Genomic DNA, 27,710 nt, shown 5'->3' with positions numbered 1-27,710 from the left:
CTCAGCCCTAAGTTTAATGTTAATGTCATCATACCGTAGGTGTGAATGGCAGAGTTGTTTGCTGCACGAAGTTCATATTCTATATGCTTTTGGTTCTTACAAACGAATGATTTAGGGAGGCAGCATATGTCGGATCCAGTGTCAATCAAAAATTTTGTATTAGTTGTACGGTCGACGATTTGTAGGCGGCGCCCTCCAGCTTGGCAGTCAGCTGACGCCATCACTGGCTGCCTTTGGAGTTTGTCGGAGAAGTGAAATTGCATGGTGGAATGCACTTCTCAGCTTGATAGCCAAAACGCTTGTGGTACCAGCATAGATTGGTTTGCTCTGTAGTGTCAGAGGAGCTACCTGCGTGATAACGACTACTAGACAAACTCCTCTGACGTGACCTAGGTCGCCTGTCACGTAGGGAATCAACATCTTTACGCATATTTTTCATTTGCAACTCCAAAGCAGATAATTTTGATAAAACTTCAGTTAATTTTGGGTCATCAGAAAATGAAGATTTAGGATTTGGTGAATTAACGGCATTCAAAGATGTAGGCATACTAGTGAGAGAATGGCAAAAAGATGCGTTAGGTTGGACTGCTAGAATTTTGTCGGCAGTAATTGCAAGTGTGTCAGTTTGGGCACTTGTTTGGACTTGCAAAATACTTTGTATATGAGCAGGAAGTCTCTGCATCCAAATAGTTTTCAGTAAACTATCTTGGATTGTGGTCGAACCTACTAGTGATCGAAGGTGGCGTAGGAACTGAGAAGGAGTTTTGTCACCTAGTTCCTCCTCCATCAATAGCTGACGAATGCGTTGCTCCTCAGATAGAGACAACCGTCTGATTATTTCAGACTTAAGAGTAGAGTAAGGAGTTTCAACAGGTGGATCTATTATAAGATCCTCCACTTCATTAGCATAGCGCTCATCAAGATGTGAAATTACATACGAGTATTTAGTTGTTTCACTCGTGATGTGAGCCAGTGTAAACTGAGCCTCAACTTGGGCAAACCAGAGCCTTGGTTTCTCTTTCCAGAATGGTGGAAGTTTTATGCTTACCCGGTGGATGTGATGATCTTCATGTCGTTCGTCGGAATGGGCTGTATGATCTGGCTGATGCTGTGGTAGAACTGGTGGAAGATCAGGTAGGTTGGCTTCTTGAGGATGTACAGAAATGTGATTTTGTTCTTGTCTTCCATTCAAATCTTGAAGTTGTCTTTGTAGGTTGGCATTCTCACTCTCTAATTGAGCTAGGCGCTCCAAAAGTTCTTGGTCCATGGCGTAAAACGATAATTTGGGGAAAGGTGAAAAATAAATGAAGTTTTGGTAGAAGGTTGAAATTTAATGTAGGAAAAACATCAATTTAGTTTGAAATAATTTACTTGTTAGTCGGGGTCACCATTTCTAGCGGATAGACGCACTAAAACAAATCATTCTAGTAAAAGGTCATTTAATTTACAGAGAATAGTTAAGTAGTGTAATCCACTAGATTCAAATCAGAAAAACTGTTGTTAAAACTGTTGTTACCTAGGTTGCTAGGATAACAAAAAAATAAACAAATGATTAAAGTAAATACAGAACACATGGTTATTGTGTTAGACAGTTTAGTGGCACCACAAAATCTATTATAATTGGCAATTTATATTGCGTTAAATTAATTTGTTATAATTACTCATTTCTTTACGCTTACATTGGAATTAACATAGTCAAATAACAGTACAATAAAATATAAGGCAGAGTTAAAAAAAAATTAAATCTTTAATTTTGTAGAGGTACGGTAATCGCAGCTCAAATAATTAGCTGCTTCAGCTTCTAAGAGTATACTGTATTTTAGAAAACTAGTACACTTGTTGGTTGAATTCGTCTATTAGTAACGAAGGTGTAGTGTTTGGTAGAAATCACCTTCACGTATTATATACAAGGATTGTTAAGGGCTGAATGCTGCCCACCAAGACGCTCAAGAATAAAAAAAAAATTATTTTGATCATTTGATTATAATGTGACTGATAATCACCAAACAGGCATCCAAAGCGTTCTCAGATAAATTTTCTTTGTTAACATGTTTAAAATTGTTCACTTCGTTTGTAGCGATTTTAAGAACCTTTGGGAAGATCCAGACAGTTGATATGGGGGGCTGCTTTCAGGCTGGTGCTGCGAATCGCTCCCTTAGGAAAAATTTGGAACATGATAACTTCAGCAAATAGTTATTTGTGTAACTAGTGGTGAAAGTGGCACTTTGCTGCACACGCGGAATGATCTCGAGTGCAGCAAAGGCCTTTTTCACTCGTGTTACACATTATATTTTTCCTACAGTCACTATAAAGCATATAAGTAATTAGTCTTTCAAACACTAAACAACACGTTTTTAGGTTCAGCTGGCAACACAAATGGTGCCCTAGAGAAAGTAGTACCCGCTGTCCGTATCACTCCGCTATTTTTCCTCGGCAAGAAATGTGCTCCGCGTTTTGAGAATATAGTTCCGTATGTTTTTGTAATTTGAAGTGGTTTCCGCGCCTAAAAAAATGCTTTAAAGGTATTTTCTTGTTTATTAAGATCGTAGGAATGTTTTAAAAACGTTTAAAAGAAAAGTCCAGAAATTTCAGAAATACCAAAACTATAAACACGAAATGACAGGTTAAATCGTAGTTGTAATAGTCAATCAGCTGCTCATAGTATCATTATCTTTGAGTGTTGCCAACCTATTTCCAAGCGTACACGGATTACGTGCATAATAGAACCACGCTGTTTTGTGTTGTTTCGTTGGAATCCTGATGTGCGGCAAAGTATAAACCGTACGACAAAGTATAAACCGTACGGCAAAGTATAAATATGCAGCAATTAGCAGCTTTCTGTACTATAAACAGTGCAAGGAAGCCAACTTTGTCAGGTGACTGTAGGAAAAATAAATTTTGGAATATGAAGGCTTGTAGACTGTAAACCCCACCATGCCTATTTCTTGAATTTAGATTTTTTACTTACATTACTTCAAAAGGAAGAATGTAGCCCCTAAACTGCCACACCCCTCTCCTGGATCCGCTGATATAAAAACTTTGATAGGGAATACACTTAACTAGTTGATTTATCTATTTCATAACTCATAGTGGTTGGACCATTACTTCCAGTCTTCTTTTTCTCCTTCTGTGTGCGTCGGATGATCCAGCGTTCCAGCTGCTCTAGCTGGACCTCTTCCATGACCCAGGACTCCAGAAACTCCGGATGGCATCTTAGGAAGGCTGCCACTCTCTCCTCGGTCACCTCTGCCAACGACAATCACTCTTAGTTCCAGTTTTTCGTTAAGGTTTCACCCTTTGGATCATCAAAAATCAACAATGAAAAGTTCAGCTTAAGTTGTTGGATCGATACAGTGAAAAAAACGGATACTATAGCACTAAGTAAGCTGGACGTGTGACTGGTTTTCAAACAAACTAGCACATTCTTGAACAGGTTTATAGTAAAAAGAGGGGCGTGAATACAATTTTAAAATTCGAGAAAATTTATTGGTGCAATGATTTGTGTTTAATAAATGATATTTTTCAACTCTCAGTTTGAAAATAGTAGATATTATTAGGATGTACAGAAAAAAAACAGAAAAGTTTAAGCTATTCCCAACACTGTAGCTTAATAGCCTGTTTTTTAATGTTTGATTCAAGAAGAAACTCAAGCTTGGTCATTCACTGGTGCTCTTGCCCTACAAATCTTACAATAAATGTTCAACATTAAAAAATCAAAATACAAATTTTATTATCATTAGATTAAACATTGCACTACTCAAGGTCAATGGTACAACCTTATCTCTGTCACCTTGACCAACAAAGATGATAAACTAAGAGGAAGTAAAATAACATTTTACAGAACACTCTGTTGAACGTAAGTCCAAATAAATATTGCTTTAATCCAGAGTAAATTGGCTAAAGTTGGATTGCATGTCTAATATCCAAAGTCAATTGTCTTAAAATTGAAAAAATCACATATTGAAAAAAATTTTGTTTTGTCAAACTGCAGCTAAAACAGTAGTTTTTAATAAACGAGTTGCGGGTCTTTTTACCCCTTAGGGAGTAAAAACCTTTTTAGTCCCTAGGTCCTAGAAAATAAAAATCAGCTGTTGTGTAAACAGTTACTTCGATTGTAAGCAATCGCACACATCAACATTATTTATCGATTGTCTTATTGGGTTGTAGCTTATTGTTGCATTAATAATATAATGTACAATAATACTACAGGTTACAGACAATCGTATAGACGAAATGATAAATCACTTAAATGAAATAGAAGTGGTAAACTTTATTTTAACATCCCCATTTAATTTTACCAGTTTTAGAATTTATTAATTTAATAAATTAAATATTATTAATTTGGATTGAAAAATGTGTAAAACCCAAACGAGCCAAAGTAAAGATTATATCACAAAAGCGGTAAAGTATGTGTCTCGTAAACCTTATCATTTTAGACATTTGTAATCATTGTAATTATTTGCATAATTACCTGGATTCGTTGCTGTACATGAAACACCATTTTCAGCGCTGCTATTTCGTATACTGTTTTCACCTGAAACATCGAAACAAATACACTGTATCACTGTATCAGCAATCTGAAATATACTTTCTCTAGTTTGTCAACAAACCCAATGGGCAATTGGTGGGAGTAGCTGATGTTTTATGGATAAAACCACAAAAATGTAATTACTTTTTAATTTTTTACAGGATTGGGGGTTGTACAGTTTTGTTTAGAGTTAAAAGGACCTTAACATACTAAATCTTGGCAAATGGCCTTTAAAATGAAAAATCAGCATTAAAAATACAAATTTCAAAATAAGAACGAAAAAACTACTAGAGATGTCTTGGATTAGTACATACTAAGTTTCATCAAAATCGGACCACAGGAATTGTCTGCAACTACTCATCCCCTTTACACAGACACACACACAGACATCACTTCGAAAACCACTTGTTTAAGCGTAGGGGAAATCCAAAACCTAAACCAAACTAGGAAATTTCAACGAAAAAAAAACGTTCACTATATACTAATTAAATGAGAATAAAGTAAACATTATCATACGGCAAGTGTAGCTCTAAAGGCGTTTTAATCCATTTACGAATATAATAAAATACGTATTTGAACACTCTCCGACTTAGCTAAACTGAATACTGTAAACATGTACAACATAGTAACTATAAATTTAAAATATGGCTGCAATGGTGGTCGATTTTGCCTAGTCATTATCAAGCCCAATTGATTAACAATCAAATCAAATCAAATCAATCTTTATTTTAAACAAATAACAATGCAGCATTACAAATAAAATATATAAAAATTGTCCCATGGACTTCTGCCTGTGCGTGATAAGAGTTCAACACTGGCTGCTTAATGGTTATCTTGATACTATTTACGCACGCAAAAAACACATTTAGGGGAAGGTGGGGCAAGATGGGGTACTTAAGCATTTAATAATTTTTGGAAAGCTTCCTAATTAATTAATAAAAAATATTGATATTGCAATTTAACCTTCAGTCTTTGTAGATTATATATAAATATTTTTACTCGTCTAACTTAAAAACTTATATATAAAAAAACTGTTTTTGTATAGTTTACCAAGTACCCCGTCTTGCCCTACAGCGAGGGCAAGACGGGGTGAACTGATGGGGCAAAATGGGGTACCATTTCAAAGTAAGGCAAATAAACAAATAAACACTATACAAAGTTAAACACATTGTTTTTACACAAAAAGTTTAATGTTGTCATTAGTGATATTACGTGTTAACAGAAAACATAAAAATTACTCCTTTTAACAATTACAAATTACTCCGATTTATATTATTGACTTATTGGCATTTACTCTGTAATAAAAAGTATTGCAGTTACCAAAAAAATTAATAACATTACAACAAAAGATTCTTCTCCTTTAAATAAAACTGCCTGCAGTTAAAAATTATAAAATAACTTTCATAACTAAAATTACTCATCTCCTTCAAATAAACCTTCCCCGTCTTGCCCCCTGGTAATTGCCCTAGTCCCCACTTCTTGCCCCCGTGGACAATTTTTAGGTTAGGTTAGTATAATGTATAAACAATATAATCAATTAATCTGTATGTTGTAATAATTACTTCCTTAAAAAGACTTTAATTTAATGATAATAATAAATTGTATAAGAAAAAAATATGTCTCTGAGATTTTCTTACGTAAAAACAAGCAAAAATTACATCACGGTTGATGAAAAACACACTATGACTCATACACATCATGCGGTTTGCTTTAACTGGCTGGCTGCATTATCAGACAAAGGCATAGCAACAATCTACTACTTCAACTATTTACCGATAGGCTGAGACACTCTAAGGTAGAAATCACAAAAAAACGCGTCTTGCCCTCAACCCCGTCTTGCCCCACCTTCCCCTACACTTCTTAGTCTAATATAATTTAAATACATCCTTTAGGTGGTAACTAAGATTATCAAAATGGCAACCTTCGATATTATTGTAATCAATATACGACAAATATTTATTTGAAAGCTATCAACAATACCATAAATCAACATTAACGATTTGAAAACGGAGTTTAGTTGTTCAAAAATTGATAAATTTTATTAACTCCAAAATTTTACTCAACGGAAGTTATACTTAAAAGTCGGTTTGAGAGCAGCTGTTTATTTTGGCGGCAGTGAGCGTCGATCAAACGCGCCAATTTTAGCAAAACAATTAGAGGTGCAATATATAAGGCAATAATTACCGTTGGCTCAGACGCTTGAAATAATGCCAGGAAACGTTACGCACACCACTGAGGTCCCGGAGACGGTATTCGTTTTGTCCGTGTAATATTTTCATTAAAACTCTTCTCTTGTTAGAAACCCGTTTTCAGTGTTCTGTAAGAATATCAAAGAGTATTTACAATACTTTAAAAGCTCACAACTTCCAAATCTATTAGTCTAAAACCTCCAAAGTGAGAATTGCTTTATTTGTTTAAGTTACCAAACAAATTTATCTAGAGAAATTTATGTTACTAAGATAAATAGTTATAAAGCAACAATTACACGTTTAGATGAGTCGGGCTGTAACAAAGTAGAGAGTCTTAGGTTCGATCCCCGATGTTTTCACTTAAAATTTTTCAGTCCAGTTCATTCTCGTTCTGTTTCGGTTCTCCTCTTGTCTGGCTCGATACGTTCCAAGTACGAGATCCAAGTTGACGGGCGCAAGGCCGTAGAACGATTGGTACACATTTTTAGCCGATTTGGAATAGCACGACTGGCACAATCATTAGAGGGGATTAAGAAGGGCCAACTTGTAAGGTTCGGAAAGGCACGATTGGCACAACAGACCAGTAAGTAGCAGGCAGGTTGCCATAATGCGGGAAATGGAAATTGTTTTGTCCCCACAAATTCCCTACTGTAGTGCTTACTAATAAGCAAGGTGTAAGTTTCAAGACAAATCTGCAGCTACCGGTCACTGCGCTAGCTGGATCCAAATACTATACTAACCTAACCTAACCTAACCTAACCTAACTTAACCTTTGAAAATACACAATATTACCGGCAAATGACTGTCGTAGAAGAGTTGACGGGGAATTTTAAAATTCCCGTTTTCCCTCGTTTGATGGCGTCTACCTGGTCGAGCAGTTGTGCCAATCGTGCCTTTTCCAAGCAGGCGAGTTGGCCCTACTTAATCCGCTTAAATGATTGTGCCAATACTGCCATGGGCAGGAGATTAAAAAATGTGTGCCAACCGTCCCGTTCGAAATTGGAAAGCTTGAAAATGCCTTGATAATACAATAAACAATTAAGATACACCAGTAAATGACGAAGTGTATGAAGTAAATGAAGTTTGAGCTCAGCTTTTGTCATAGGAAGATATGTTTTTAAGCTAGTGTGAAGAATACTTTAAAAGTCTTATCCGTATCTACTCTACTAATGAAGAAAAAATCATGTGTTATTTCCAAACAGTGTTGAAAAGTACAATATAAATCGTTGCACCAGTGAATAACCGCATACTATATAGATTCTTAAATTATGTAAACTTAATGACTACAGAGCTCGGTCCTCTGGTACTCTAAATAAAGGACATAATTTAAAATAAATGATCACACTAGATATTTGTGTATCTACTAGTAGTATTAACACGTTATATTTTCCTACAGTTATTATGAAGCATATACAAAAATTAGTGTTTCAAACCCTAAACAACGAGTTTTAGGTTAGGTTAAAATCAAAGTGTTGAACGAAATGGGAAACATTGCACCAGCTGATCACAGTACATCTTTTGGTGCCAACTTATTTTTCCTACAGTCACCCGACAAAGTTGGCTTCCTTGTACTGTTTATAGTACAGAAAGCTGCTAATTGCTGCATATTTATACTTTGCCGTACGGTTTATACTTTGTCGTACGGTTTATACTTTGCCGCACATCAGGATTCCAACGAAACAACAAAAAACAGCGTGGTTCTATTATGCACGTATTCCGTGTACGCTTGGAAATAGGTTGGCAACACTTAAAGATAATAATACTATGAGCAGCTGATTGACTATTATAACTACGATTCAACCTGTCATTTTGTGTTTATAGTTTCGGTATTTCTGAACTTTCTGGACTTTTCTTTTAAACGTTTTTAAAAAATTCCTACGATCTTAATAAACAAGAAAATACCTTAAAAGCATTTTTTTAGGCGCGGAAACCACTTCAAATTACAAAAACATACGGAACTATATTCTCAAAACGCGGAGCACATTTCTTGCCGAGGAAAAATAGCGGAGTGATACGGACCGCGGGTACTACTTTCTCTAGGGCACCATTTGTGTTGCCAGCTGAACCTAAAAACGTGTTGTATACTGTTTGAAAGACGAATTACAGTATTTATATGCTTTATAGTGACTGTAGGAAAAATATAATGTTTAACACGAGTGAAAAAGGCCTTTGCTGCACTCGAGATCATTCCGCACTCGCCTGCGGCTCATGCATAAATATTGCTCTCGTGTGCAGCAAAGTGCCACTTTCACCACTAGTTACACAAATAACTATTCAAGCGTACACGAATTAAGTGCCTGATAAAAGCATGTTTTTGTTGTTGGCTGGGAATAGTGGACGGAGTGCGGAAAAAATGAGTGTGGCAAAAAATGAAATGCGTGCGGCAAAAGTAAAATGAGTGCGGCAAAATTAATTAAATTCAGCAATTAACTACTTTGCGTGCTATATTCAGCACAAGAAAGCCCACTTTGTCAGGTAACTGTAGGGAAAAATATTTATGCCCATCCAAGAGGATGAAAAACTTTCATTTTGAAAAAAAAAATTGAAAACTTAATCTCAGTGAGTAAGCTTCCATTACAAGAGGGTTTACCCTGGTTTATTATGTGACACACGTCAGAATGAAATCTCCCATGTGGGCTTTGTAACGGCGATGTGAGTGATTTTCAGTGGAAGGATAATATTACATTTATTATATGTCTTTGCAATAGTATTACAGTATTTGAAGAGGGAGAATTGTTGGGGAAAACATTGAAGAGCTTTTTAATGTTATTTTGTATTTGGAGTAAGTGCGGCGAGTGAAGGGAAGGAACAATGAATTAAAGGTGTCAATTAACAGTGCGTATAAGAAGTTATCCTAACTTGAAGTGGTTACTCAAATTTGTAATTTTTATAAGATTATGGATGAAGCTAAATTAGTTTTTTCTGTCAACGGAAAAACTGCTTCAGTATTTTTTAAATGTTGAGCAAATGATCAAATGTATGATATCTATACAGAATGATATTTATGCTTTACATCCAAATCGTGAGCCCCTAAAATAAAAATAAACGAAGCATTATTTGACTAAAAGGTTAATCATTTTGATTAACTTATTTAAAAGGTTCAAAGTATTAATAATTTAATTTTAATAAAAGGATAAATTTTACTATTTCAATTATGTTATAGGATTTGCAAAATTCTATTCAATTCTTATTGTTCTAAAAACTTACCATTAAAAAGGGGAACAAACACTGAAAAACTTTACTAAAAATGAAACATTTCACTGTTACCCAAAACGACTGTACTCTATGGTAGTCAGAAAGGAACAAGGGCGGTTTGAGCAAGAAGTGCCTTTAAATAGGTAGTCAGTAGGCATCTCCTGATTGGCTTACAACTTGAATGTTCTAGAACATTCTGACCAATCAGAAGACAACTACTAACCATACATGTTTGTTGCAAATCGTGTACTAGCTGAATTTAAATGAAAACGGTTATTTTCTTAATTAATTAAATTTTGAAATTGATCTGAATATTTTACATTTAAATCATTGACTCACAAATTAATTGGAATAACGATTTTATAGCGTTACTATTTTTGTCTTAAAAAGGTAGGTACACTATGATATAGGAGGAGAAAGTTAAAGGGCATTTCCTTTGGGGCTTTACCCTTTTGTGGTTCGAATTCCACAAAAAAACTGTAGGTCCCTTAGTTGCCATTACTGTATGGGCTATTAATTAACAGCTGTGTCTAAGGAATATGTGTCGACCTTGGTCACTAACAAGACTAAAAGATCGCGCCACTCATTCTACACTCATCGACATTCATACTTGGCTTAAAATACCTACTATGTATGGTAGCCATTTACTTGAAAAGTATTTAAGTATTTTAGTAAACTGAAATACAAATGTACGTCGTTGAATTGTGCCGCAAACTGAGTTGAGTATTGGAGTGTGTTACTGTAAATTACATATTTATTGTGTGCACTTACTGTCAACTACTGTTTGCTGTGTTTTAGTTGTGACAGTAGCTCATGTAATTTATATTTGAATTCAAAAACTCTTACATCTCCTCCATTTACATAGGATGTCAACCCTATCAAAAGTCAACTTAATAATTAAATTAATCTTAATAATTCGTAAGTATTAATCAAGAAAACTCAAAAACAATTAGGTTCTCTGTAAAATAATCGTTTGAATAAGCTAAAACGACTTACTTGGGACAAAGTTTGGACAGGCTTAGCATAATAAGCAGATCTGCTTGAAACGCTACATCTCAGGTAATATGCAAAGAGAGAATAATCATGTTAATTGAGTAAGTCCTTCATAGTTGATTTTGCCACGTTTTCTGAATTTTGATGATGTTTAAACTGATTCCTAAAGGTAATCCTGGAACGAAAAGTTAGTAAACAAAAAGTACAGTTAGCTATAAATCAGTTTGGAGTAAACGTATATACTAATATAATCGTGATAGTATGTTTATTGATGTTTGAAGCCTAGACTGTCGAATGGAGATTATTTATTTATTCACGGCAACACCATTTATACAATAGTAGTTAGCATAATCAATTAAAAGATGGCATAATTTACAACGACACTACATTACTAATGCAATTAATATCAAGCAAAACTGAACTTGAAAAAAACTTTGTAAGTATGATATTCAAGGAAAACAACAGACAATAATAACAGGCAATGCAGACAAAAAAACAATCAATACAGGCAATAAAAGACTAAAAAAATAACAGGCTATAAATAAAGCTATAAATACGGCAAGCAATAACAGGCAATGAACGGCTATAATGACAGGTTATAAACAACACAAGGCTATATACTACACCAGGCTATATACTAGCTATAAATATGGCAAGCAATAACAGGCAATAAAATACATGCAAAAAATAACAGACAATAAAAATACAGAAGCAATAGAACAACAGGCAATAAAATACAGAGGCAATAGAATAACAGGCAATAAAATACAGAGGCAATAGAACAACAGGCAATAAAATACAGAGGCAACAGAATAACAGGCAATAAAAAACGCTCAATTAGTTGGTTAATTAGTTGGATATGTTATTAACGATCAGAGATTCTCTCCAAACCAAGTTATGATGAAAATTGTTTAATTAGGTAGCATATCCATGGATAAGGTTCACTCCTTATTGTTAAGTTAACTTCAACATGTTATTTACATGTTCCTTGCCTTAACACCCGACAGCTGGTTACCACGTAAACATGATCCTACAAAAACGAACCTCGTGCCATTGGTTTATCGAGTTGAAATAAACTGTAAAATATTCACAAAGATCCATAATATACCCTAAATGAACTGAAACTTCGTAAATTGTTTCTTTAAGTATTTACAAAATCATTTTGAATATTCATAATTTAGTCTTTTTCACATGTGATTTTGGCTTAAAAAAATAAATAAACATTAATATTGGAAACAGATTAGTTTTAGAGTGTTGAGAGCTTGTGTAGAGGCATGTTTAGAAATAGTACCTGGGGACCGAGCTTTGCTGGGGAAATTATTAGTTTAATCTGAAAGGAGTTTAGTATTGCAGATACATTAATCCACTCCCAAACTCCACACTGCTCACCTTTAATACTTCCTTCACCACTCAGTCGTAGACCTGTTTGCCCTCCCCCCTATACCATTTTAGAATTGCAGATACATAAATGCCACAGGCAGTTTCCACACTCTGCTCTGCTAGCCTAACTACTTCCTTCACCATTTCCTACGTCATGGACCTGTTTTCCTCCCTTATCATAGCATTTTGGGATTGTAGATACCTTAATATAATCCCCATTAACAGTTCCCACACTCCAGACTGCTCACCTTTACTACTTCCTTCACCACTTCCTATTTCGTAAACCTGTTTCCCTACCTTCCAACGGCATTTTAGGATTGCAAATACCCTTATCTAATCGTTATTAACAGTTCCCACTCTCCGGACTGCTTGCCATTACTACTTCCTTCACCAATTCCTACGTCGCGGACCTGTTTCCCTCACTTCACATAGCATTTTAGGATTGTAGATACCTTAATCTAATTGTCATAACCAGTTCCTACACTCCGGACTCCTCACCTTTACTACTTCCTTCACCACTTCCTACGTCGCGGACCTGTTTCCCTCCCTTCCCACGACATTTTAGGATTGCAGATACCTTAATCTAATCGTCATATCCAGTTCCCACACTCCGGACAGCACGCCCTAAACTATTTTCCCTCACCATTTCCTACGTCCCGGGCCTGTTTCCCTCCCTTCCCATAGCATTTTTAGAATTGTAGATACCTTAATCTAATCGTCATATACAGTTCCCACGCTCCGGACTGCTCGCCCTTATACCATGGTGGAAACTACTTTCTTCACCACTTCCTACGTCGCGGACCTGTATCCCTCCTTTCTCATAGCATTTTAGGATTGCAGATACCTTACTCTAATTATAAACAGTTCCCACACTCCGGACAGTTCGCCTTGACTACTTCCTTCACAACTTCCTATGTCACGGACCTGTTTCTCTCCTTTCCCATAGCATATTAGGATTGCAGATACCTTAATGTAATCGTCATAAACAGTTCCCACACTCCGGACTGCTCACCTTTACTACTTCCTTTTTCTTAGGTACCTGTATTAGGTACTCCGTTTTTAGGCCAGGAATAAACTACTGTATTTACAACTTTTGAAGAAAATCGTCGAAGCAGTTTTCGAGATCTTGGTGCAAGCATACATACATACATACATACATACATACATACATACATACATACATACATACATACATGCATACATACAAGCAAACATTGCTCGTATTAGAGTATAGGATAAACTTGCAAGTATAATTCTAAATAAATCGTTGTAATTTTTGGGAAAAAATATTTTGACGAGCTTTCCACGAAGTGTGTTGTGATCATTTAGGCTACTGCATGACTTATATTAGAAGATTCATTACAATAGGGAATGTAGTGAAATTGCACGTGAAATAATAGTTAAGTCAAAATAAATTAAGCACAAATCTGCAACCGGTACCCAATTAATGTAAAAGGAGGTGTATGAGTTAAATCTAATTAAAGATTGTTCCATCCTCTCATTAATTTAACCACCGTACTCGACATTGACAGAAATTGGGGTTTCAGTTGTAGTATAATATGACCAATGGTATAATCTGATTGTTCATTTCTTTTGCTCTGTATATATACACTGTTATTTCCTTTTGGTCTGTGTAAACATATGCTACATATCCTCGGAAATTGCTTCAAGAGCTTTCTGAGAATGCGCTAGCTGAGGTGCCCGTGGGTACAGAACGTCGAGTTATGTCTTAAAATGTAAACAAATGACAATAATGGCGGATTGTTTTCTCATAAGGCCCATGTTAAATTTTCAAAAGTTTGTACTCATATTATGGCGAAAATAGATTTTTCCTGGCTATACCACTGGTCTAGAACTTATTTTTGACCCAGAACTTAGTTATTTTGTAAACGTCACGGACCTGTTTCCCTCCCTTCCCATAGCATTTTAGGATAACAGATACCTTAATCTAATCGTCATAAACAGTTCCCACACTCCGGACTACTCACCTTTACTACTTGCTTCACCGCTTCCTTCGTCACGGACCATGTTTCCCTCCCAGCCCATAGCATTTTAGGATAACAGATACCTTAATCTAATCGTCATTAACAGTTCCCACACTCCGGACTACTCACCTTTACTACTTGCTTCACCGCTTCCTTCGTCACGGACCATGTTTCCCTCCCAGCCCATAGCATTTTAGGATAACAGATACCTTAATCTAATCGTCATTAACAGTTCCCACACTCCGGACTACTCACCTTTACTACTTGCTTCACCGCTTCCTCCGTCACGGACCATGTTTCCCTCCCAGCCCATAGCATTTTAGGATAACAGATACCTTAATCTAATCGTCATTAACAGTTCCCACACTCCGGACTACTCACCTTTACTACTTCCTTCACCGCTTCCTTCGTCGCGGACCATGTTTCCCTCCCTTCCCATAGCATTTTAGGATAACAGATACCTTAATCTAATCGTCATTAATAGTTCCCACACTCCGGACTACTCGCCTTTACTACTTCCTTCACCACTTCCTACGCCGCGGACCTGTTTTCCTCCCTTCCCATAGCATTTTAGGATTGTAGATACCTTAATCTAATCGTCATAAACAGTTACCACACTCCGGACTAATATTTACCACAAAACTAATAACAACAATTAAACGAAATAATCTGCTTGGAATAATTCAGTAAGGCCACCAGAAATTATGCGAATCGGTGTATTGTTAATCAACGCTTAATGGTATTCATCGGACTCCTTTTCTTTTGTGTACTGTCTTTTGTAAATAGGCCATATGTGCGTGCGCAAGCTGAGGTGCCAGTGGGTACAGAACGTCACGTTATTTCTTAAAATGTAAACAAAATGACAATAATGACTTATATTAGTGTTGTAAGAAAAACAAAAAGGAAGTAAAGAAAACAAAAAGGAAACAAACCAACAATTAATTCATTCAACATTATCTTCAAAGACATGCATATAGTTGTTCAGCAATTGATTCACATTATAGTTCTAGCTGGTACATATAGTACACTTTCACACGAAGCTGTGTTTATTTGACCAATTTCAAGTGTCAATGTAAACAGCGCTTCATTATTGACCTCCTCATTAATTAATTAACACTAATTGACCTTACAACATTACCATTTCAATCAAACAAGCTTGTTACCAATAAAAGACTTACCACGGACAGTAAGTATTTGTGTTTGGTAATTGACCTATTTAATTAATGCCAATGAACAATCATACGTTTTATTGACTTGTAATTCTCGTGAATGAGACAAGGTAAATTTTTGCCAGGCATATTTTTTGAACACCCCCTAAAAAGTTCCATACACCAAATAGGCCTTAGATTTTACAATATGACGTTAAATGTAATTGCGTTAAAGAAAGTCAAAGAAGGTATCTATTTAAGTGGCTTAAAAAGTAGCTGACAAGAACTGTAGGATTACGGAGTGTTAAATCAATTTCAAATAGTCTGTATGAAGTTATGTTAATGATGAAATGGCAACTTTATTTACTACGTGTATTTGTTCAGTTCCTTTAGTTGTGTTTTCCAAGTTCTGTTCTTTTAAGATATTGAAGTTAATTTCAACACAAATCCCAAAGTTTACCAATAGTAGCTGTCCTGATTCCTTAAAGTGATCCTCGAACTCACAACAAAAATAATACATTATGATAAAATATTTTAAACCTAACACTATGTTAAATATTTTGCTAATTAGGTTTAATGATATTTTTTAGTTTTATGATATAATACAATTGATGTAGAACGAATTTGTAGATTAACAAATAAGTCAACTTTTAGTTGAAAAAGTTATAATAGTATGTCATTTGGTCTTGGTTTTTAATGACAAGAGATTTTTTTATAAGTCGCATCACATGTTTTTAATAAAAAAAAATACGTTTCGTCAATACAAGTGTCACATAATATGAAGTGAATCTGTTTCTAGCTTTACATTTAAAACGAGGAAACTCTCAATAAGTCTTTATCTCGATAAATTTCATTTCTGCAGAACTTGGCATTTGAACTTGACTCTGAAGATAGCTCAATGTCAATTTTAATTTCACCTAACCTTTACTGACAGCAGATAACACCGCGTTGAAGTTTCAACTTGTATCAACACGTCGTTGACAGGAGCACGAGGTAAATGAGAAATTGCTATCGGATACTGCAAAGTGAACTTTTTATCCTTTTGTACAGAAAGCTTGATTCTATGTGAATTTCACACCGGGTTAATTTTAATTGAAGTAATGTCAAGCGTATGTTTATCTCTAATTCTATAGTGAATTTGACGTTTGTTATCTGAACTTTTATTTTGTTTATAAATTAAGTAATATTTTAATAATAGTTAGGCCTACTCATTTATTCGACAGTTTACAAATTGGCGTTGAATTTCGATTTTTTAGATATATTTTAATCAAATCCGGAATTTTATTTTTGCTAGGCTATCAACATAAAAAACGCAATTTACTTTCCTGGTAGCATCAAACCTAGGTACTCACTAAGCCAAATTCTATTTAAATAGGGAATTCACCTTACATATTCAAATATATGTTTGATTAAAAATTAAATGAGGCAAATCGAAATTCGATTATACCAGTTTTTTGTTGTTGCAGGGGTATTTCTATCAGTTTTAGTATTTTTCAAAGACTTGTAAGTTTTACGGATACTTGCAAGTAAATATTGAAACGCTTACATTTTTAAAACTCTCACCTCTTAGGTTTAAAAATTCACACCCCAAATACTAAGTGATGTGAAGACGTGTCACCACAAGTAAATAAGGGTAGAAAAATACTTTCAGCAACGAGACATTTTTTAAAGAATATTCTACTTTAACACATTCAAAGATAAAAGATACATTTTAGCGTCGAAAGTTTGTAGTACAACATAGTCTAAATATCCTTTAAGGTAAATAATAAAGTCAAACAAATTGTAGGAATAATATAATGAAAGATTAAAAACAAAACATAAAACGCTGGTATAGCTTTAGATTGCACGAAATAACGAAATGCAAAAATAAAAATACGCAAAACAAAACACACGACTGTGAAATGTTTTTGGACCGAACAAATTCCAAGAAACGAGATTCCTCAAGAGGGGTCCTGCGACAAACTCTGATCCAGACTATTTTCAAGAACAAGAAAACAATAATCTCAGCATGTCGTCATCCTTACGTCTTTCTCTGGGAGTTTGGCGTTTAAAATTGCATTTCAACCGGTAAAGATTTTTATTTTTATTTAAAAATTTTACACAATTTTCATATTTTTGCAACATTTTAACAATACAGTAAAACCTCACCAACTCGATTATTTGCGGACTTGGAGGTTGTCGACTTATCCAGAACATTGAAATTTCTAATGGGTTTTAATAAATAAATTCATAGACTAATTGTTACATATGAATTTATTAATTACATCCACATACTGAATTATAAATTTTCAAAGAAATGTCGAATATTAAATGTTGAAATAAAATTAAAACTAAATGTTCTGGAAAAATTGATTATTTTTGCGTGTGGTCAGCTGTTGACTGTCGAGTTAACCGGGTGTCGAGTTAATGAGGTTTAAGGTGAAAGGAAACAATTCCAATTGTATTTGTGTCAAAGGGTAAAAATTCAATTAAAAATACAAGTTGAGTATCTAAGTAATTATGTATTTATTTGCAGAGCTTTATTTTAGATTAAAAGGTACCACAAGTATTTCTTATTATGTGATTGTACCTTGCCAGTTGAGGTATGCATTGAAACCAACACTATAATACAATTTATGAAGTTGTTGCCGTAATTATTTTACCACAACTAGGTTTCCTACAATTTAAGACCCAACTTATCAAATACAACCTCAAACTGAGGTCTTTGGTCTTTCTGCTCTGCAAACTTTTCACATTTGGTTTGAATCGTAAACTTAATCTAAGCTTAGCTTTCGTTTTCAGTAAACCTTCGCCGATAATAAAACCAGCAAACTTTGCTTTAACTCTCAGAGTCGTCAAAAAACACGAACGCTGAACTTTCAAATATATTATGCTTTACTAAAGCTAGAAACGAAATGAAAATACCGTTTATCGATGAGTTTTATTGAAGAAGTATTATAAAACTAAAAGAAAACATACGACGCACTAATATTTGAAAGACAATTAAGTACTTAAATAAAATTGTACGTTAACTCTTGAATATCTTTGAATATAAACTCGTATCACGGAATTGAACCAATAAAATAAAAGAAGACAATTCTTTGATCACAGAGGTTCATTGTATAGGCATACTTGTTTAGTTAATTCGAGTTTACAATCGTTATCAAAACTTTTGAGTATCAGCATTGACTGTTGTATAAATAGTCATAGGTATCAGCCGATTAAGAATTTGGTATGGATTGAGTTCATGACCATCTCACCAGAGGGTACTAGTGTATTGGGTTAAATATTTATTGAAATCAATGCAGTATCATAGCAAACAGCTGATTGATTTATCACTTGACATAGAATATTGCCATTAGTTGGTAGACCATCTCAACTGATTGCACCACTTTTTTGCTCAAATGTTTACATTATATGTAACAAAAATTAAAAATGTAAGTTATTTTCTTTTGTTTAAGTTTCTGTATCCATGATTTAGATTTTGTTTTTGTTGTATATTAATGTAATTGTTAAAATATATGTGTTATATTTATGACACGTTAAGTGTAAGAAAGGGCCATGTGGCTATAACTTTTGCCTGTATAAATAAATAATATTTCGTTTCATTTAATTTATATGGGAAGTCTATTCTGTGTATACTCATTGTTACAAAAAAAAATATATTCTGGGCTGGTCTATGTTAAAAGTTGTTATAGCTTTATTAACCGTTATTAAAAAATAATGAGCGTAGCTTCAAAAATGTGCAATGAAAAATGCTTTATCATTATAAACCAGCTCATTATCACATACATAGCATCAATTAACAATCAAATCACCTAATTAATGTTTATTACATAAAATTCAATTATAATTATGGACATTGATAGCTAAACAATGGGTCTTATGAAGGTTCTGTCAATTACTGAACAAAGGGTCTGTTCTTTGTTCAGTCAGCCGCCGAGTAAAGTTTATTGGCGCTGACACAAGTCTGTTACCACCCGACGCCATTATGTTTTAACATAAAGCTGCGCAATTAAAAGTTGAGAACGGAGTGAAAAAAGTAGGGAAGCTTTGATTATTGTATTAAAATACTGAAGTAAACATTTAAGGAGAAACATTTGAAGGATTTGGACATGATTGAATGATCCTCACGAATAGTGTGCTCATAGACATAGACATAGACATACACATACACATATTTTTTTATTGATGAAAGTACAAATGATACAATGCACATCTCAACCGTCAAATCTATATATAAAAAATCCAATGTATGTATGTATGATTGTTTGTTTGTCCTTTATGGACTCTCCGCTCGACAGATTGTAATGAAAATTTCAGGCATTATTAAGCAGTATTTACGGATGGTTTGTGTGAAGTTTGGTGCAGATCCGTCAAAAGGGCTCCGCCCCAGTGTTTTTTGGAGTTTCCCATGTTCACCTTATGAGTACTCATATTTAAATGGAATTAAATAATCTTAACAGCTGGTTCAACTAAACAATTCGATTCTGTGATGTTCAATAGCATTAAAAAAAATAATAGGTTTACCAACAGGGTGCAGCACTATTATATTTTTAATTTATGAAAGCAGCTAATTTGCAACCAAAAGGTGAGTGAGCGTAGCGAACGAACGTCAACCAGGACGTGATTGAGCGATGATGCGAACGAGCTCATCTTGAAATTGAACGAGCATTTGACATAAAACCACATTAGGACAGGACGACGTCTGTTGGGCCAGCTAGTACATTATATAAAGTAGTCTATTAAGCTTTTAAAACAACACAACAAATAATTAGTTAAGCCAAGTTTATTCTAAAAAAGATTTGAACGAATAAATAATAATGACATGTTTATGAGATCAGGCAGACAGTGATTCTTGGATACTACAAAACTCGCCTTCCACTAAATAGGTTTTCAGCTGTTTCCTAAAACCTTTAGAACCCAACTTTGAACTGCACTGCTTTACTTCTTCAGGAAGCTTATTATACAAGAAGGGCCCTAAAAAATTGGCATTTCTTTCAGAGAGCATCAGACGATGATATGGGGTTCGAAGATCTCCTCCATGCCAGTGGGGTATCTATGACATTGACCAATCGATGGAATATTCTTCAGATGATTTACTGCATATTATTGATTTAAATACATACGTGCTATTGAAATTCTATATTTTTGTATGCTGTGATAGTCGAAATATCCATCAACAATGTTACGGTTATAAAAAATATCACCCTTTTCGTTTAGTTCGGAGAAGCTGGCGTAGGAAAAACGTAATTTTACAGCATGGTAACAAAGCTGTAATGTGGCATTGACATTAAGTTGAAGTAGAACGAACACTGTTCCTTGGGTATTTGGAGGTAGACAACGGAATAAAACGGAATCAAAATAGAAACCTAATTTGTTTTGTAATTTGTACGTTTACGTTGTATATTTGTACGTTTTATATGTAAGTTCCACACTATTTTTGTGCAATTATTTTAAAGAAATACACAGTATGTATGAACAATATTGAATTTAATATCTAGTTTTTGAAAGAACGTATACACGTGTAAAGTAAAAGGTCTTGAAAAAGTAAAAAGACAAAATAAAAAATACCAAACAAAGTTCGCTCATCGAAGTATTTTCTTGTTTTAGTAATCACAAATAATTGCATATTATGACAATTTAATTCCTAAATTAAAATTAAACATACAACTGAAATATTTTGTGTACAGTACTTAAAACCCTAGGATGGTTTATAAGTACTAAATTTAGATTTTTAGCTCTAGGATGTTTCTTACATTCGCATAAGTAATTACAATTACGTGTAGAGTGCTTTGGCAAAAACAAGATTGGTCCCAACGTGTGCAAAACACACCTTCGTTTTTGGTCGTTAACGTTTTGTTTCACCGAGAGACACTTTGGAACTGTTTGATGAAGAACACACTTCACTTCGTACAACACACGTCGCTCTACATGCTTCATACGTCATACGTCATCTGAAACTACGTATTTTGCAATAATTTTTACACTACATACTTTAGCACTGCGTATTTTTATATGCTATGTGTTCTGTTTTACATATTGCGTATGTTTAGCGAATTCCCTAATAGGGAATACGCTAATGCCGTTATCCCCCGGTAAGATTTAGAACCGGGACCGATTTACTTTTTTGTTTTGAGGTACACAGAGGAAAAAACACGATCCGTTCAAATTCATACATATGTGTACATCGTACTTCACTTTAAATATTAAATTCATTATCGTATTGAGTGCTTTATCATAATTCATATTGAGTACTTCACTCTACAAAAGTTAAATGCTTAAGAGTAGTTTATTTAAATGATTACAACCATATGATAGGTTTTATATGTTGTCCCAGAATATTGAACAATTGAATTATTTTTTCAAAATTTTGATGCCTCTTTCCTCTTTAAAGCGGGAAATGCTTTAGTAGTAGGATAGTGATGACACATTTTTCAATAACATTTAAGGTATTTTACAATGTATACTAATGCGTTGTAAGACTTTGCTATTGGTATTAAGGGTGTACTGAATTTATTTTAATAATGGCAAATCTTATATATAAAACCAGATACAGATAAAAAAAGCTAAAAATTGTAAAGAATCAGAATAATAGGGAAAATTTATCTAAGTATAAGATCAAAGACAAACGTAATCAGATTATAAAATGTACTCGTCGAACAGATTAAAAATATAGAATATACCACCGCCAAAGACATTTAAGTATTTACTTACAAAATTTAAATTTTCAGCAAACTTGTTTGACTTTTAATGTTTATCTTAGCGTATTTAATATCTTTTGAATAAGAAGCTTTACATTTGACTGGAGATTAATGCTTAATGCTTTCACATCTCCGGTACATGGGCTTTTGTTCCTTCGCTAAGAAGCTTACTCCATCTTTGGAGAAGACAACGTTCTACGTCATAGTTAGGGACAATTTAACGTTGGTTAATTTTACTGGAAGAAAGTATGCATCGGTTGTCCAAACAAAATATTGATAAGCCATATATGTACAACCATAGATAAGACAAGTCACCCTTGGTAGGTTTATGGATCAGCTGAAGAAAATTGTTGTGTTAGTTCCATCCGGTTTAGTGTAGAGGTCGTGTTTTGTTTCTTGTTATTTCAGTAATTTAAACCCTCTTTAAGTCAAATAAAACAATATAATCATAAACAATATCTGGTCCTCCAGGTTTGTAACCGAAACAGTAAAACACAAATAAAAAACTAACCTCAAAAATAATAGAAACAACATTTTGCCGACACTAGCGATCAGTGTAACCGGACATGAATTAAACATGAATAACGAGCTTCACAATTTACAGAAGACGGAGAATTCTAGTGTTGATATATTGTCTATAACAATCTGTAATAATGACTCATGATGATTTAACATTTTACAAAACTAACCTCCTACAAATAAAATTATAAATTATAAGTTGGTTGTTTGGATAATGCAGTAAAAAAAAAAATAAATAAAAGTAATATCTTTGTGGGTATTTACTACACAATATCATAAAAACTTTATCAAATGTTTTTTTCCCAAAATTGACCAACCAATTGTCACTGTTGACCTTTTGTTCTAAGGGAGATTAGAATATCGATTCAACTCCATTTGACTTGATTTTCCAGCATTATTTAATAAATTTATATATCCTTAAGCCAGATGGAGCTCCTTTTATAAAAATAAAAAAACCAATGCATTATTTTTGGTCGGTTATTTTTTTTTAATTTACCAGCCTGCCTTATATTTAATTCTAAGCGTGATACGAAAATTAATTGTAACGTTAATTTTTTAAAGTTTTACAAAATGTATTTTTATCTCCTAATTCTTTTCTTTGGTAATGTCCAGTCGAAAAACATTTTTAGCATTTAAAAATTGTATAAAATGAGCTAAGAAGACTATTTAAAACTGTAATATTTCAACGTAAACGTTGTAATTTCTGACGATTTCCATAGGAATTAATAAACAATTCGTTATAGAAAATCGGAACCAGTATACGTTGTAGGAAATTGTAGAACAGAGTGAAATTATGAAGGCGGATATTAAAAAGCTTTGTGCTTGCATTTCAAATAGAGTTTCGTGATGAAAACTGTCAGGGACGAGGACTAGATGGACGGACGCTTTGGTGACGTCACGTCATGGACATTCATTGTTGTCAGCTGATTGTGAAATGTTTAACGGACGTTACGTTAATTGGATTATAACTGTTTTAATTAAGTATTTGAATATTTTCCAACTGCAATAGAATAATCCTTAATGGTTTTAACAAATATTTACTTATATGAAAAGAATATCACAAATCTGTTTAGCCAAATCATCTACTGTACTATCTGTGGGGTTTTTTACATTTAACGTTGGCCAAATCTTTTTCTCTCCTATTTTACTGTATATTTTACTATTTTTGTTTTAATCTTCAGGTGTAGTACCATTAATAAAAGTATCAATTTATTTGTGTTAAAGATTGGTTCAATTTGCAACAAAAAAAGAAAAAGGTAAAAATGACCTACATTCATTCGTCTATTGGGTCTGATGATGATTGGAGTGTCCAATCGAAATCGATCACCACTTACCATCTTTTGTATATTTACCGTCTTGTGAGTAACAGTATAAGCGTAAATATATGTTTTAAGTGTTATAAGACGTATCTTTATTTACTTTCAACAAATTATGCGAAGTTGGCAAAAATATTTGGTTAAATTTTATTTATTTCTTTAGCTTAATCTATTTAGTTAAGATTGTTTTAAAATTGTTCTAATAATAAACAAACTTATACCAAGAAGTTGACCTAGTGGTAGTGGGCCTAGTGTAACAAACCTGAACTTTAGATCGGCTGATCTTTAAGGATGATAAAGTTTAATTTCTGGCCAAAGATTTGCTTCTTAAATTATTCCAAAGCATATATTTTGAATGTTTTTTACAAACTTGAAATAATTTACAAACAAATTTCAATGAGAGTGTTGGGAGTGTTAAGTACACAAGCTAAGCTGTAAATTTAGCTATTAGTTCCTGTCATACATATTTGACAAGCGCCACGTACGTGCCAACGTGTGTCATATTTGTTTTGGCAAACTACGCAAGTAAACAATTCATTCAAGCTCTTATTTTTTCATAATTTGTCTTTTTGATTGTTGTTGACTAATCCTTCCAATGGATGGAAAAAATTAACCCTTCTTTCTGTCACTATCGTATTTTACCGTATAATAACATCGCATAGTAACATCGCATTGCTATTAAAAATGTAACTATTTCTCTGCCTTATTTTTTGACAACTAAAGTTATTTCCAAATAATAAGTTTTGTGAATTTTCAGTTATATCACTACGTACAAGATGGTACAAGTAACCGACAGCATGAGAGTTTTGTACCAACGAATCTTGATAAAAAAACATTCCAGATTAAAGAAAGGTCTTTTAAATAACAACAGTTTTTATCAGGCACATGGAACTCTGGAATGCAATCGATACAATAATGTCGTCTTGAAAGTTAATTTATTAGAGCAGACCAACTTTCATTCTCATTTAAAATTTATTATTTTATCACTTTGTAGGAAACCGTGGTAAATTAATCCATAACCTAAAATGGCATTAAGTTTATGTTTGCTTTTTTAGGTTATATTATTAGGTATCGGTCATTAACGTACCGTATCCGTGGCTATGTGGTTGGTGAAGAAACGTCAACTAAGAAATCTGCTGATTTAGTGAGCGGGAATATTCCATTCCCGCTCTAGAGCGTAAATTAGCTATTTTGCCTACTGTTTACAATTGTGGCAATGAGATAATTTCCATGCAATGTCAGAAAAGGTTATTGAGCGTATATAACCACGAACAAGAATATACACATGTGATGATTGTTTGAATTAGTACTCCAGGTTGAGAAAGGATGAGGGATACATTACTCGATGTAATGACCATGTACCATCCATCTCCATAAGAGATTAGCCATTAGTTGAAACAGATTACAGTACGCTATGTATGCATAATCCTAGCGTTGTATTAGTAATGTATCCATCACCGAGGATACTGTACTGTAATGAGGTAAGCTACCATGATGATGATCTTAAATACATAGTTACAAAACTTTTGTATGATAGTATCGCCAACTGAGATTACTCGAGTGGAATTTTAGAATAGTAAAAAGAAAGTGTTGAAATAAAAATGAACTGTGTTGTATTAATTCAGAACGAAGAATAAACGTGTCATTGAAAATAAACATAACTGGTTGCTATGGTTACAATAGCATCGTAATGATCATAACATTAACGTATTCACTATTAAGTGTCGGTAGTGAACCTGTTAACCGTCATTTTACTATATTTTAATTAAATATGTCTGCGTACTTGCGCTACAAGTATATTTTTTTCTCAGTTTACTCCAATTGAACACAAGACTACTGAGCTGAAACTTTGCTTAGTGGAAGATTATTGACCTGATTGTTCTGTAATATTCAGTGTAACTGTGATTTGTTATAATAATGCGTTCTTTTATCTAAAAATAAATACAGATGGCATTGATTTTTACCTTGTTTTAATGTTTTAAAACAACATGTGATTTAACAATGAATTAATAGTAATTTGTTAGTTGAAAACAAAACATCAGGAATAAAGATCCCTCTCTCTCTCTTTTGTAATGTTAATCTCTTTTAAAGCTCTGTGAAATTATTGAAAGTTTTTTTGTTAATATTAAAACTATTTGTCAATTGTATCTTCAAGTGTTGGTAATTTGTGTTATAAAGTATCAATTTCCGCTTATGCAACAAATACAGTCCACTCCATCCACTCCACACTAGCTACCGAAAATTCTACACTGAAATTCTACACATTGGCCTATCCATGTTTATGCAATCCTCCGTGGCTTCCATGTTTTAAAATTTAGCATGTGGAAGTATTTGCTAATTGGTTTTCATAGAAACGAAAATAAGATCCAGACTCTAAACAAAAACTTTTATTTTGGCCCCTAGTTGAAGCAATTACAAATAAAGAGTTAAGTTTTTCAAGTAGTACAATTCATAGATAACTCTTTGGTCATTATTTGGTGTGTAACTGCTCCTACAATTTAAAGTACCCCTTTATTCTCTTCTGTGACTTCACTTGTTTGCGATACACAGGCGAGGCAATTAGTAAATTATTGCTACATTTCTTTCGTTGGTCAAATACCCTATATTTTTGTCTCGAGCACTTTTCCGCAAACTACCTGGAGGTGGGCCAGAGCACAGCTATAACCCACTATAAACATCTGGTAGTTAAACTGCTTATGTTTTGTTTTGGGTCGAAAATAAACTAATGGCAACCACATGTTCTCGGTTTTTAAGTAGTTTCTTGGTACAGCTCGTTATTTAGTCTAATCCCCTAAAATCCTATTGTACTCACTCACACTGTGATATCTAATGGCACCGGGTTATTTATACTAATACAATAAATGAATGTAACTTTCTGATACTAAAACACCACTGAACTAATTTGGTGAAAGTTCGTACAAAGAAAATTAACGTACCCATGACTATGAAATATTTGTTCCCTATCTACAATTTATACAGGACTCTAAGCCCCTGAACTAGCACCTTAAAATTTTAAGACGAGCACTATATATAGGCCTACTAGGTTAATTTCTTGGTATTAGTTTCCTATTTTTAGAACAATTTAAAAAATCCAAACCAAATAAACTGACAAGACAAAATAAAATAAATTAGTCAAACAGTCAAACAACTACGTGTAATTTGTTTTCATTTTTACCATTTAATTCACAAATTTAAACAATCTTCACACAAATAAATGGATCTTTATATAAATTTCCGTTTATATGGTTTTACATACAAAGATTAAAAAGTACAGGTAGTAAATATACTCTGAAATAGGAGAGAAAACGGTTTAGTCAACGTAAAACGTCAAAACACGAAACTCAACATTTGCACTCATATTATACTATAGGAGAAAAAGAATAGTAGATGATTTGGCTGAACAGGTTTGTAATACACTTTTATTAACTAAAAGTAAATATTTTGTAAAATCACTTAGGACTATTCCATATTGCAGTTGAAAAATATGCAAATACTTAATTAAAAAGTTATAATCCAATTAACGTAACGTCCGATAAACATTTCACAATCAGCTGACAACAATGAATGTCCGTGACGTGACGTCACCAAAGCGTCCGTCCATCTAGTCCTCGTCTCTGACAGTTTTCATCACGAAACTCTATTTGAAATGCAAGCACAAAGCTTTTTAATATCAATGAAACTCTCATAATTGCACTCTGTTTACAATTGCTGTAGTTTAATTTCATAAAACTCTTTTACTATTTTTGACTCGGTTATTCTATTGATTTGTCAACG

At 33.7% G+C, this 27,710-nt stretch overlaps 1 protein-coding gene across 3 annotated transcripts in view; it reads right to left on the bottom strand.

Moving 5' to 3' along the window:
* LOC128994163 (probable 3',5'-cyclic phosphodiesterase pde-5) overlaps positions 1-27,710 on the bottom strand; it is a 151,513-nt gene that overhangs the window by 24,879 nt on the left and 98,924 nt on the right. For all 3 annotated transcript variants that reach the window (XM_054418493.1, XM_054418494.1, XM_054418495.1), the window contains exons 2-3: positions 4,472-4,534; positions 3,106-3,246 (exon numbers count right to left, since the gene is read on the bottom strand). In XM_054418493.1, coding sequence (XP_054274468.1) covers positions 3,106-3,246; positions 4,472-4,534 — 204 coding nt within the window. The remainder of the gene's footprint in view (positions 1-3,105; positions 3,247-4,471; positions 4,535-27,710) is intronic.

The sequence above is a fragment of the Macrosteles quadrilineatus genome, unplaced genomic scaffold, assembly GCF_028750875.1.
Source record: "Macrosteles quadrilineatus isolate MER2022 unplaced genomic scaffold, UCM_ALF_1.0 Scaffold_5__1_contigs__length_97177068, whole genome shotgun sequence".
Lineage (NCBI taxonomy): Eukaryota > Metazoa > Arthropoda > Insecta > Hemiptera > Cicadellidae > Macrosteles > Macrosteles quadrilineatus.
Note: the sequence above shows the minus strand (reverse complement) of the source record. Positions and strands in the feature narration are given on the sequence as shown.